Genomic DNA, 13,311 nt, shown 5'->3' on the forward strand with positions numbered 1-13,311 from the left:
TTCGGGCAGAGATGTTACTTTCCGTTATTTATTTTAAAGGTGTGATCTGTCTAATTAAAGGATATAATCTGTTTTGTTTTTATTTTTTTAGAAACAATGGCTATCGCAAAAGAAATCTTTCGCACTATCTGCTTGAACAGTGAGTTTTGGGCAGCCGTTTTTATAGGATTGGTGGTCTATTATGCAATGTTTTATCTCACCACGTTTCGCCAGTATCCGAAAGGAACCGTCCCATTACCTTTAAGTCTCGAGCTCATTTACCGTAAGTTTACCTAAGTAAATCTTAATTTATAAATGCTTGCAATATAAGAATTACTAAAGGAAAATAACTTTAAACAGAATTTAAAATAGATTTTCGAAATAGGGAGATAAAAAAGTAATAATCATAATAATCATAAGTTAAAAGCTGATTAATATAAAAAGTTGGCTTAATAAATTATTGAAAAAAACAGGTTAATATTAATAACCTTATGTTTCAAAACATTGGATAATGCACTATTTCTTACCTATTCTGTACATTTTAATGAAAGTTAATATATCTAAAAGTTGATTTTATTCATTTTCTTTAAAGTAAACTTAACTGAATTTCATCATTAAATATATATATAAACAATTATAATTATTATATGATAGCGAAACGGTTATATTAATTCTTATCGTGATAAAATTCCTGGGCCCGGCATGGCCAAGCGTGTTAAGGCGTTCGACTCATAATCCGAGGGTCACGGGTTCGAATCCCGGTATGCGCCAAACATGCTCGCCCTTTCAGCCGTGGGGGCGTTATAGTGTTACGGTCAATCCCACTATTCCTTGGTAAAAGAGTAGCCCAACAGTTGGCGGTAGGTGGTGATGACTAGCTGCCTTCCCTCTAGTCTTACACTACTAAATTAGGGGCGGCAAGTAGCTTTGCACGAAATTCAAAACAAACAAACCATAAAATTCCTCTAATATTTTGACATTAAATCAAACTTTTAATGAAAGGCTTCTGCACGAGCTTCACATATAGTTGAGCATTAAATTTTAATTACATAACAGTACAAAAGCTAGTACATTCTGAAAATAAGTGTAAAATTTACTAAAGAATTTCGAATTGAAATTAGGTAGGATTTCAACACACGACATTGATTCCCACGAAGTAACTTAGCTGCGTACAACACCTCCATTGCATGCAGAGTCGAAATATCAAATGTTTCCAAAATATTCAAACTTAAAAGTGCTTTATGCCAAATTATCAACCTTGAAAGTTCGTTAATCAACACGTTTTAGTTGATTACATTGTACGAGTTAATGTTCAGTTTTCACAGTTGACTAATTAATGATTTTCAACAACCACGGCATCAGAGAACTAACAAACTTGTTGTTGCTCTGTGAAAGGAAAAACAAAGCTTGCATTTACCCCCAACAAAGGGCGAGTACATTTTGAGGTTCTTACGTATATCATGACGTACGAGGAAGTTGCATTTTTTTAACCTTTAAAAAAATGAAGGGCGAGGCTTGTAGAATAGACGCATCAATTCCTTCGTAGAGTTCCTCCCCCCTAGTGGCACAGCAGCATGTCTGCGGTTTTATTCCTCCCTAGAGTGTCGTATCTTGTGTTTGGAGACATGAGCTTGATATAATGGCGGAGTAGCAAGGAGTACGCCATGAAGATTACATAGGTTTCATGTCCTACTTTTGAGAGAAAATCAATGTTACTTTTCTTATTGTTTTGTGTACGACCATGTTTGTTTGGTTTTTAATTTCGCGCAAAGCTACTCGATGGCTATCTGCGCTAGCCGTCCCTGATTTAGTAGTGTAAGACAAGAGGAAGGCAGCTAGTCATCACCACATACCGACAACTCTTGGGCTACTTTTTTATCAAAGAAAAGTGGGAGTGACTATTACATTATAACGCTGAAAGGGTGAGCGTGTTTGGTGTGACAAGGGATTCGAACCCGCAATCCTCGGATTACGAGTTGAGTGCTTTATCCACCTGGCCATGCCGAGCTGATAACAAGGTTATTCTTGACACAAAATAATCGGATAGGTTTTGTTTGTTTGTTTGTTTTTGGGCCAGGCATGGCCTAGCGCGTTAAAGCGTGCGACTCGTAATCCGAGGGTCGCGGGTTCGCGCCCGCGTCGCGCTAAACATGCTCGCCCTCCCAGCCGTGGGGGCGTATAATGTGACGGTCAATCCCACTATTCGTTGGTAAAAGAGTAGCCCAAGAGTTGGCGGTGGGTGGTGATGACTAGCTGCCTTCCCTCTAGTCTTACACTGCTAAATTAGGGACGGCTAGCACAGATAGCCCTCGAGTAGCTTTGTGCGAAATTCCAAAACAAAATTGTTTTTTTTTTTTTTTGCAGCAGAAAAACATTTGGAAATAACTCAAGCCTAAGGTAGAAATATAAAAGTTATTTTCTCTAATATATAAAAATTTAAAAAAATATTATAAATGAGTGATATCGCTTGATTCTACTGTAAAAAAAAATCTAAAAATGTAAATGAAAACCTTTTTAAAAAATTTTATTCATTCCTTTTCTAAGGGTATAAACAATTCTAAACAAATGTAGTATACTAAACATTGATTAACTGTAGCAAATTGACCGTCATATTATAACGCCCCCACGGCTGGGAGGGCGAGCATGTTTTTTGCGACCGGGATTCGAACCCGCGACCATCGGATTACGAGTCGAACGCCTTAGCACGCCGTTCTCGTATAGTTGTGCTGGTTTGTCACACATGTTGTATGTTATATTTCTGATACTGAATTAATTAAACAATGCTTCGGGTGTTATGAAGGAAGTTTTTTATGATTTTACGTTATTTTTGTTTGTCTTTATCAGAGCGGTGATAACTAAAGCTGACTTACCTCTTGCCTTACACAGCTAAATTAGGGATGACTAATGCAGATAGCCCTCGTGTAGCTTTGAACGAAATTCAAACAAAACCTATTTCAGTGAACTAATTTGTGTCTTGCATAAAATTAACGGTTTGGCAAGGCTAGCTACTTACAGCTAACGGCCAAATAATTTCCGCGTGGGAGTGAGAGATTACTAAAGTTGAACATGGAATAAACTAAGTAGGATTTAAAAGTTTTGATTTTTCGAAAAAATAGCCAGTCGAATTGGAAAGAGTTTTTATTCAATAATTGTTCAAGACATTTTCGTATGAGACACTTTTAGCTTTAATAATTTGATTTAAGAACAACATATTTTAAAAACACAAATCTCCTCTAGGTGGCAACATCAGTCTTGCATCATACAATAGTGAAACTTTTATATATGCATAGTAGGAGTAAAAATTTTCTTTATGATACGATGTACAACCTCCAACTTCACGAAATATTTATCCTATGTGCTCGTACATTTGCAATAGTGGTCACGATTTTCCCGTTTCACTTCTGTTTCCCGTCATGGAGAACTTTATTTTTCTCCGTTCGAATGTACAGAAAAAAATTTGGCAGTTGAATTTCTTTGTGTGGTGGAGAGAAACAAGGGTGAAGAGGTCACTCGCAGATTCGACATTTACGAAATTATAAAGCGATGAATAGCGTCAGAAACACTTCTGTATTATCAGTTTTTTAAGTATTTAGCTGGTCTGGCATGGCCAGGTGGTTAAGGTACTCGACTTGTAATAGAAGGGTTGAGGGTTTGAATCCCCGTCACACCAAAGGTGGTCGCCCTTTCAGCCGTAGGGGCGTTATAATATAACGGTCAATCCCACTATTTGTAGGTAATAGAATAGCCCAAGCGTTGGTGGTGGGTGGTGACGACTAGCTGCCTTCCCTCTCGTCTTACAATGCAAAATTAGGGACGGCTAGCGGAGTTAGCCCTCGTGTAGCTTTGCGTGAATTTAAAAAACAACAACAACAACAACAAACAAACTGGGAAGGATCACGCCAAAACTTTTGCTGATAATAGGTGTAATTATTGACAGTATAATTAGTGTATGTTGCAAAATGCACAACTCAATTAAGCTCCAATTGCTTTCGAAACAACTCTAAAACAAACCACTCCTTGAACACACAACGTATTATAGTAAAGTATAATAACAGCGACTATTTACAATATTGTAAAAAATGATTATGCAGACTTGACAACTGTGGGCTGTAGTACCTTGAAATGTAAGAGTATCATTTGAAATAAAATAAAAGCCCAGAAGGTAAGTGTTAAAACAGTATTGAGGATGACGTGGGTGTCGATCTGTTTTAGTCAAGGGCACCTAGATATCCATTATTTTGTATTTGAACAGTTGCAGATCTTTTTAAAACTATAATAATATTAAAGTTAGAAGAGGTTCTTGACAAAAACGAAAAATCTCTTTAATCAACGAGCGACTGTTTTTTCGAGAATTTTAAACAGCCCCCCCCCCGCTAGTACAGTGGCAAGTCTACGGATTTACATCGCTAAAATCAGGGGTTTAATCCTCGTCGGTGGACTCAGCAGACAGCGTTATGTGAATTTGCTCCCAAGAAAAATACACACACAGTAGTTGGCAATTGTAAGTCTTACTGTAGTTAGATTCATATCAGATTCAACAATTTTAATTGTATGCAAGGTGTAGTTTGAACTATTAGAGCCGTCAGTTCTATTTCTATAAATATCTTTCATTCGTTCGTCTTAGAGCGGAGCCACATTCGGCTCTCTGCTCTGTACACTAAGGGAAACTAAATCCCAGAATTTCAGAGTTCGCAGTTCATATCGCTGTCCCACCAGTGAACTCCTATTTTCGTATTCAGGGCTTGATCCCGATTCAGTGCAGGTATTCTACTGTACAACTTTACACTCAAACAACCAATCACACACAAAAGACAGTGGTTTTTATCAATGACGATGGTTTAGTTCTTCTATAATGTCAACAGAGGCTCTAAACTTGGAGTCGCTTTCCGAAAACCGAACTACATCATTTAAGCGTCAGTGCGTTTATACTTAGTTTTCATTTATCTTAAATGCGAGAGCAATCTAGATCTTGGGAGTATTCACACAACTGGATTAGAATTGCAGATGTTGCAAAGACAAATTATTACAGTGGGTCTCCGTTATTCGATGCATCACTCGTGCACTAGTAACAAATAACGTTGTCTTGTTTCGTCACTAGAGTGATCCAACATCGTCAACTACATTTTTAAGTGTAGTGTTTACCAACTAATACTAATATTTTTGGAACAAGAACCATGTTTTACTGGAGCGTTAAAACATTATAAAACTACTTTACCAGGCGTAGTGTTTACTAATTACAGTGCAGTACTGTACTACAAGTATGTGTGTGTGTGTGTGTGTGTGAAGTAAGTTGCCGTGTTTCATTACCAGAGTGCCAATGTCGGACTTGTGTGTAGTAGCCTGTTGTTGATAACAGTCATGCTACACTCTTTAAAAAGCTATTCATGGGTGGATCATAATTGTTTTCAGGAAGGCAACCCCCATAAAAAAAAAATTATCTTAATACTGTGTTGCTTAACGTCGTTTCAGACGTACGTCCTACTTTCCAAGAACGTATAACGACGTGTAATTTAAAAGAGAGGTATTCCAGTGTTCTTGTCCTCAATCTCGCTTGTTAGGGGGTATTAAGAGAAAAATAAATATAGTTATGACCAGTTTATTATTATATTCAGTGCCAGTAGGACTAACCCAAATGTTATTCAACAAGTCTAGTCTAAACTCAAAGATACTGTCAAAGGCAAAGGTTACAATAATGCTTAAAAGTGATATAAACATAAAATCCAAGAAAAGTACAACAGATCATATTAACCAGAAGATAATTTAAATCAAACCTTTGAGTCGTCGTTTTGATGACATCTTCTCTTGTTAGTCTAAGGTTTATTGGATTTGCCGCTAGAAACAGTTGGTAATTTTTTATTTTGACTTTCCACAACGAGGTTCACTTCCTTCATCTGAGTAGTTACTAACAGCAATGTATTCAAGAACTTAACCACTAATTCGATGAGTGTTGTCGTCAATTTCATTGTCTTTTCCTTTAACAGTATATTTAATATTTTCAATAGCTTCTTCATTGGTCATGAGTAATTTTTTTCATTGTTGTTATCTTCCGATCCATTATTCTTTTCTTGGACTTCCTTACTAACGTCATTCCCTTCGTTTGTTTTGTTTTGTTTTTTTTAGAATTTCGCACAAAGCTATTCGAGGGCTATCTGTGCTAGCCGTCCCTAATTTAGCAGTGTAAGACTAGAGGGAAGGCAGCTAGCCGTCACCACCCACCGCCAACTCTTGGGCTACTCTTTTACCAACGAATAGTGGGATTGACCGTCACATTTAACGCCCCCACGGCTGGGAGGGCGAGCATGTTTAGCGCGACGCGGGCGCGAACCCGCGACCCTCGGATTACGAGTCGCACGCCTTTCGCGCTTGGCCATGCCCGGCCATCATTCTCTTCATCTTCGATGGGTACTGCCTTGGCAAGCCTGCAATAAATATACTTAGGTTGGTGAATATTAATTTGGCAGTCTCGAACATTAAAACTAAGATCACATTTATTTAACTTAACACCAGATTTGCGGGCATGTCTTGAAAATCCAGTTCAACTCTCAAATTTAAACACCTTTAGAACTTTAGAGACCATAGCCACTTAGGTTTATCCAGTTGAAATGAAGTGACCTTTGCGCAGGAAAACTATATCATTCAGCAATTCGTTCATATAAAGAAACCACAGGTCGTATTACGTCAGCCAATAATTTGACCATCGTTTCAACTGGATTCGCATACTTCCGTCTAAATAATCTAAAAACATCGTCCTAACTACAACTGTTCTAATTAGTATAATGACAAGTAACCATCAATCAGTATTTCATACTGTCCTAAATTGCAGCAAATTTATTGTTATTTAATACAGTGGAGCTCCTCACTAACGACCCCCTTACTAACGACTTCCCCTGTCATACGACCGGAAAATTTTTGACGGTACCCTGTTTGCATTAAATTGACCCCTCGTGGACGACTTCCCCTCAAACGCGACTAACGACCAACCAAATTGAACAATTTGGATTATTTTACCTCTCAATAACGACTAAGTGACATTATTATGTGGCATATTCTGTGAAGTTACATAGCGGTCTGCCTTCTCATTTATGGCATATTACAAATGAGTTTAATTATTCCGTAGTTAAACAGTATTACGTAATCTACTTCAACAATAAATCTATTTCCAGTGCGTCGAATCGAAAAGAAGATTAATTTTCATTGGTAAATTAATCTTATTCTCAATGCGCTCAGTGCGCTTATTCTATAGTACATAATGAACACTAAATGGGATTATTTAACAGACAGGATTAGTGTGCATAATATGAAGATTCCTCATAACACAGACTCATTTTTCACCAGAATGTCGAAGAGAAAGTTGCTTAACTTAGAAGAGAGAGTTTCCGTCATTAAACGACACGACAAAGGGGAAACTGCAATAAAAAATCGCCACGGATCTTGGAGTTGGTAAAACCCAAATTCAGACAATCATTAAAGAGAAAGAAAAAATTTTGAAAAAGTGGGAAACAGGCGAAAATCCAGAAAAAAAGCAGAACAAGAGAAGATGTCTATACTACGAGTTGGATGAGAAGGTGTGGCAGTGGTTTGTGAATACAAGATCCAGGAATCTACCGGGAAACTAATTCAAGAAAAAGCATCAATATTGGCGTCTCAGCTTGGCAATGAAGGCTTCTCTGCTAGCAATGGATGGTTAGATAGATTCGTAAAAAGGCATAATATCAAAGCAGCTATTCTCTGTGGCGAAAGTGCTGAAGTTTCTCAAGAAGCAGTTGAAGATTGGACTAATCGTCTCCCATCCATCTGTGAAGGCTATTCCCCTAATGACATATTTAACGCTGATGAGACTGGGATACAATACAGATCACTTCCAACGAAATCAATGGTCAAGAAGGGAGAAACGACATCCGATGTAAAAGTTTCGAAAGAAAGAGTTACAGTAATGCTTTGCTGTAGCATGTCGGGAGAGAAAGTTCGGCCACTTGTTATTGGTCATAGTGCTAAGCCGCGTTGCTTTCGTAATTCTGATATGAATTCATTGGGTGTAGATTATTATCACAACCGAAAAGCCTGGATGACAATTCCCATATTTACCGAATGGGCAAAAAAATTTAACAACAAAATGAAACTTCAGAAACGCAATGTTCTGCTTTTTATCGACAACTGCACTGCCCATGTTGCAATCCCGCTATCTAATGTAAAAATCGTTTTACTTCCTCCTAATGCAACTTCTAAGCTACAGCCTTGTGACGCCGGAGCTATACAGACCGTCAAACTGCTGTATCGCAAAACATTCTTGAGACAACTTTTGTTTCACATGGATAACGACCAGACGACTACAGGTCCCGAGTTGTGCAAAAAAAATCACTCTTCCGAACGCAATTCTGTGGTTACGCGTCGCTTGGCTTCGAGTTAAGACTTCCGCAATTCGGCTTTAACTTCTGTTTAGGCGAAGTGTCAAACGAAAGTGAAGACAATGTTTCAGAAAACCAATCTGACCCCGACTTCAGGCCTGTCTTGAATGGTGTAACTCTTGGCGAATATGTCAACTTCGACAACGAAACTCCAGTTTGTGATGATTCAGTTTCTGACAATATTATCGCGTGTCCTGAAGAAATCGAGAGTGATGATGGTGAAGAATGTGACGACACAACTGTAGAGTCTTTCGAGCCAATTGACTGTGCCACTGCAATGTCATATGCAGAAAAACTTTTGCAGTTTGGTCTCAAACACGGCAAAATGGACATTGTAGATTGCATGGTAGCAGTGAGCAAAGACATTGAAACTGTACAATTTTCGAAGAAAAAAACAAACAAAAATTAGTGATTTCTTTAAGAAAATGTAGTTTCTTATCGTATTTTAAGTCTGTATTTGATCATTTTTGTGCGTGTGTAGCATTTCTTCTACAGTGATTTCTTTATAAAAATGTATTTTATCATCGCATTTTAAGTCTGCATGAGCATTAGTGATTTAAGAAAATGTCTTTTATGATCGTATTTTAAGTCTGCATGAACATTAGTGATTTCTTTAGTTTACGATCGTATATCCAGTCAGTATTTGAACACTTTTGCGTGTAACATTTTACAGTGATTTTTTTAAGAAATGTATTTTAGGATCGTATTTTAAACCTGCATTTGAACATTTTTTGTGTACAGAATGGTGAATAGACTTGTGTTTAAACATTTAATAGCCTCATAAAATCAAGGTAAAGTAGTGAGAACTAGTGAAAATATATTTTGCATTACATATTACCGCATTTTTTATTTCGTTTTTAAATACTCCATACCCTTACAATGAACAGAGACCGATTGCCTATTATAAAAACGTACATAATTTAAATCTTTGTAACGAATTGGGTATTCACCCCTCACTAACGACTCCCCCTCATTAACGACCTTTTTGTCGAGGCATTTTTGAAGTCGTTAGTGAGGGGCTCCACTGTATCTAGTTAACACTTGAGTAAGAAAAAAACATTGTTTATTATAATAAGTTGGCAAACAACGATTTGTAAGCATAATGAAATGATTTTTATTTAACATACTCTATACTTCAACAGAGAATTGGTCTACTTTATCCAGGTGTGTACCATGTTCTCGCCACAGATTACTTCATTATGATTATAAATATTGTTTACCAACATATTATGATTTCTAATTCGTTATTTGATGTATTAAGAGTGTCAGTTCAAAATATAGGGACGGCTAAGTGTAGATGGACTTTGTGAAATATTGCGAAAAAATTCTGAATCAAATAAAAGTACATACAAACACCTTTTGAGATATTTTTTCTTGAGACGTAATTCACTTTGTTGTTTGAACTAAAGCGTATTATCTTATGCTATGTACTCTCAAACTCTTGGAGCTCTTTACATATACATGTATTGCCCAAGCTAGAAGTGTTTTATTTTGAGTCCTGGGTACAATGTCTTATTACCCATACGTTTAAACTGTTTGAATCAAAGAAAAACTTCGCGATCTAAAACATTTCAGGTGTGGAATAAGATAGTTACAAGGACTTACCCTTTATGATATAAGACTACAATTCAGAATAAGATAGAAGTAAGCATGTAAGGGATCTTTCATGTTTAAAACAATACAGAATTTCTTTTAGTGTGTATCTTTCGTGTTTGAGCATTTGTAATGAGGCAAACAGATTCTTTAATAATCTTTACAATAATTTCAAACATACTATATAATAGATAAGAACGTTTTGTGAGTATATTTCAGTGAAACTCTTTGGCTTAAATGCTTTCTACGTTGAAAAGGATTAGATTTGTACTTTTCTCTGCCACACCAAAGACAGGTCATCATTGCTCTTACTTTCCATGTTTGTGTATTTACCTTTTTAAGTAAAATGCATAATCAAAGACATTTTGTTTTTATTTAACTGACATTTTTGAGTGATTGTACTTTACTGAATATTCAGGGTATTTTAGAACCCCACAACTGTCAAGGCTTTTGTACAACCTACAACAAAAATATGGAAATCTCTTCACGTCCTGGGGTTGCGGCAAACCCTATATAATCGTCAGCGATTTGGACCTAATGAAGGAAGCTCTGGTTTCGAAAAGAAACCACTTTTTAGGGCGTCCTCAAAATATTACTGGTAAGATTAAGTTTGTCTTCATTCTTCGTAAAATTTTAGATCGAACTCTTAACAAAGAATTGAGTGGTTGGTGACATTATGAAATGGTTTTTGTAACTGAAATGAATGTTGTCTCCTAAATGTATTATAGCGAGGATGATGAATGCAGGCTATGCGAACCTCGTATTTATGGACTACGGACCAGAGTGGGAAGTTCTTCGCAAACTGGTACATTCTGCGATCAGGTGGGAAGTTATGGAATTTGTATTTCTATAAATTAAATTAATGATAATTTATTTACTTAAAGCATAAAAAAATAGTTTTTTAAGATGTTTCTGAGTTACCACACTAATAACGTTTATCGGCCCGGCATGGTCAGGTGGTTAAGGCGTTCGGCTCGTAATTCGAGGGTCGTGAGTTCGAATCCCCTTTACACCAAACATGCTCGCCCTTTTAGACGTGTGGGAGTTATAATGTTATGGTCAATCCCACTATTCGTTCATAAAAGAGTAACCCAAGCGATGGGTGCACTACTAAACTGCACTACTAAATTAGGGACGGCTAGCGCAGATAGCCTTCATGTAGCTATGCGCGAAATTCATAAAACAAACAAACAAGAACATTTATTTGTAATAATTTCAGTAGTTATGACAGTAGATATTGTATTGTACGAAGTGCTGACTGAAGTACCTTCTGTATTGTACGAAGTGCTGACTGAAGTACATTATTTAACGCATTTGATAACAAGAAATGACTTCCAATTTCAGATGAAACAATTCTTTAATACCAATATTTCGTCTTGCATCTTATATAAAGCAATACGAAAATTAAGTGGAACAAGGTCACGTAAACTGCATGGTAAAATAAATTAAAGCTTTATATATGTAGAACATTCTAACAATTCTATGAAAGATAAATTAATACTTTATATATAGAATACCCTAGCAATTCCTTGAAGAACAAATACTGTAGTTTTTATTGTCAAAGAAAGTAATCTCACGGTGATTAGATTGGATTATTTGATAGCATGTAAGAAAATAAATATAAATATTTGCATGTTTTGTTTGTTTAGAATTAAGCATAAAGCTTCAAATGGGTTGTATGTGCTCTACCCACAACTGGTATTCAAATCCAGCTTTTAACTGTGCGAGCTTGCAGACAAACCGTTGTGCCGGATGGCAAGTCTCATAGAAACAGTGGTTTGTTGTTTCTTTATGAAATATTTTTACATTATTTGGTTCTTACGTTCTATGACTTGAGTCGACGCAAGCAAAGCCAGTGTAGGTTTGTAACTAAGTTACCTGTTTACAGCAAAAGGTGTAACCTTAACCATTGATCAAATAAGGAATTATTTGCAATTGTATATTAGTAGCACCTAAATTATTTTATTTCTTCGATTATTTATCAGGTGAATTTCTCAGCAAACTGTAAATTACGTATATTGCTTAATAAATAATTCCATTATAAGTACAATACATAACAACTGGTGTCAGAAGTGGTATTGACAGTAAAACATCACTGAAATCTGTATAATAGCATAAAGATGTTAAACATTTTGAAGGCTTTCAGACAGTGACGTAAGAAATCGAAAAGAATAGCTAAAAAATAAAATAGAATATAAAAAAACAGTTGAACACTTAAGGAGCGACGTGACATGAATTCTGAGGAATATTATCACAATTTCATAGAAGACTTGAATCACTTTGACAAAAACCAAGAATGTGACGGTCAACTAAAAATAATTATCAACCATTAAATAACAATCTAATAAAATGTTATAGACTTAAGTCCAGTGTCACATTAGACACGAGATTATTTACGGCCAGCACCAACCTGATAGCCTTCAGTTTTGTTCTTCTGCTATCATTCATAAATCTTTGCTTTGATTCAATGCTGTTTGTCGAAACTTGTAAACCTTGGACGAGAAGCCAGGACAACATATCTGCTCCCCTTCCCCCTACTGGCACAGTGGTATGTCTGAGAAATTACAACGCAAGAAACAGGGTTTCTATATCCGCGGTGGGCAGAGCACACATAGCCAATTATGTTGCTTTGTACTTAATTTCAAACATACAGACTGCATCTTTGTATCGCATAGTATTTCGTGAGTTATATGTGAACTCCAGTGAAAAAACGTTGACGTGTAAGCTTAATACATTCGTTGGTTCGTTGATAATCAGTTCTGCTTGGAGGAACAAATCAAAAACCCCAAAACAAAAAAGGCTCCATATACTCTTGAAAGGAAAACAATTTGCTTTTGATGTGTAATAATTTACTTATCATTAATAACTTAGTGATGAGCGATGAATTCAACGAAACTAGTTCACTGCAGTGGTAGTAAAAATCAAAGAATAGATTTGGCTTCCGAAATTTACGTTTTCATGAGGAAAATAAAATCACAAATAAATAAGTAAATAGCAAGTTAGTTCCATGAATAATAATGGAATGAGGACATTCCAACTATGAGGGCATGTCGCCTTTTTTGTAGTAATTACACCAATATAATGATCTAAAACTAAGCGAAAAATCACTTATTACAACACTTACTTCAAAAGTGCTCTTGATACTGACCTTTGTCTAGGAGAAACTTATACAGTGACAGATTCAAAATGCTACGATATCATTGTTGATAAGTCTGTGATCCAGCATTGTATTGATTTATTTAAAAAGAGTTTGTTTGTTTGTTTTGAATTTCGCACAAAGCTACTCGAGGCCTATCTGTGCTAGCCGTCCCTAATTTAGCAATGTTAGATTAGA

General features: G+C 36.3%; 1 protein-coding gene across 3 annotated transcripts in view; it reads left to right on the top strand.

Moving 5' to 3' along the window:
* LOC143248880 (steroid 17-alpha-hydroxylase/17,20 lyase-like) overlaps positions 1–13,311 on the top strand; it is a 28,110-nt gene that overhangs the window by 425 nt on the left and 14,374 nt on the right. For all 3 annotated transcript variants that reach the window (XM_076497766.1, XM_076497768.1, XM_076497767.1), the window contains exons 2-4: positions 92–262; positions 10,396–10,575; positions 10,706–10,799. In XM_076497766.1, the coding sequence (XP_076353881.1) occupies positions 97–262; positions 10,396–10,575; positions 10,706–10,799 (440 nt within the window). In that variant the 5' untranslated portion in view covers positions 92–96. The remainder of the gene's footprint in view (positions 1–91; positions 263–10,395; positions 10,576–10,705; positions 10,800–13,311) is intronic.

The sequence above is a fragment of the Tachypleus tridentatus genome, chromosome 4 (genome assembly GCF_004210375.1).
Source record: "Tachypleus tridentatus isolate NWPU-2018 chromosome 4, ASM421037v1, whole genome shotgun sequence".
In the NCBI taxonomy this organism is placed as follows: domain Eukaryota; kingdom Metazoa; phylum Arthropoda; class Merostomata; order Xiphosura; family Limulidae; genus Tachypleus; species Tachypleus tridentatus.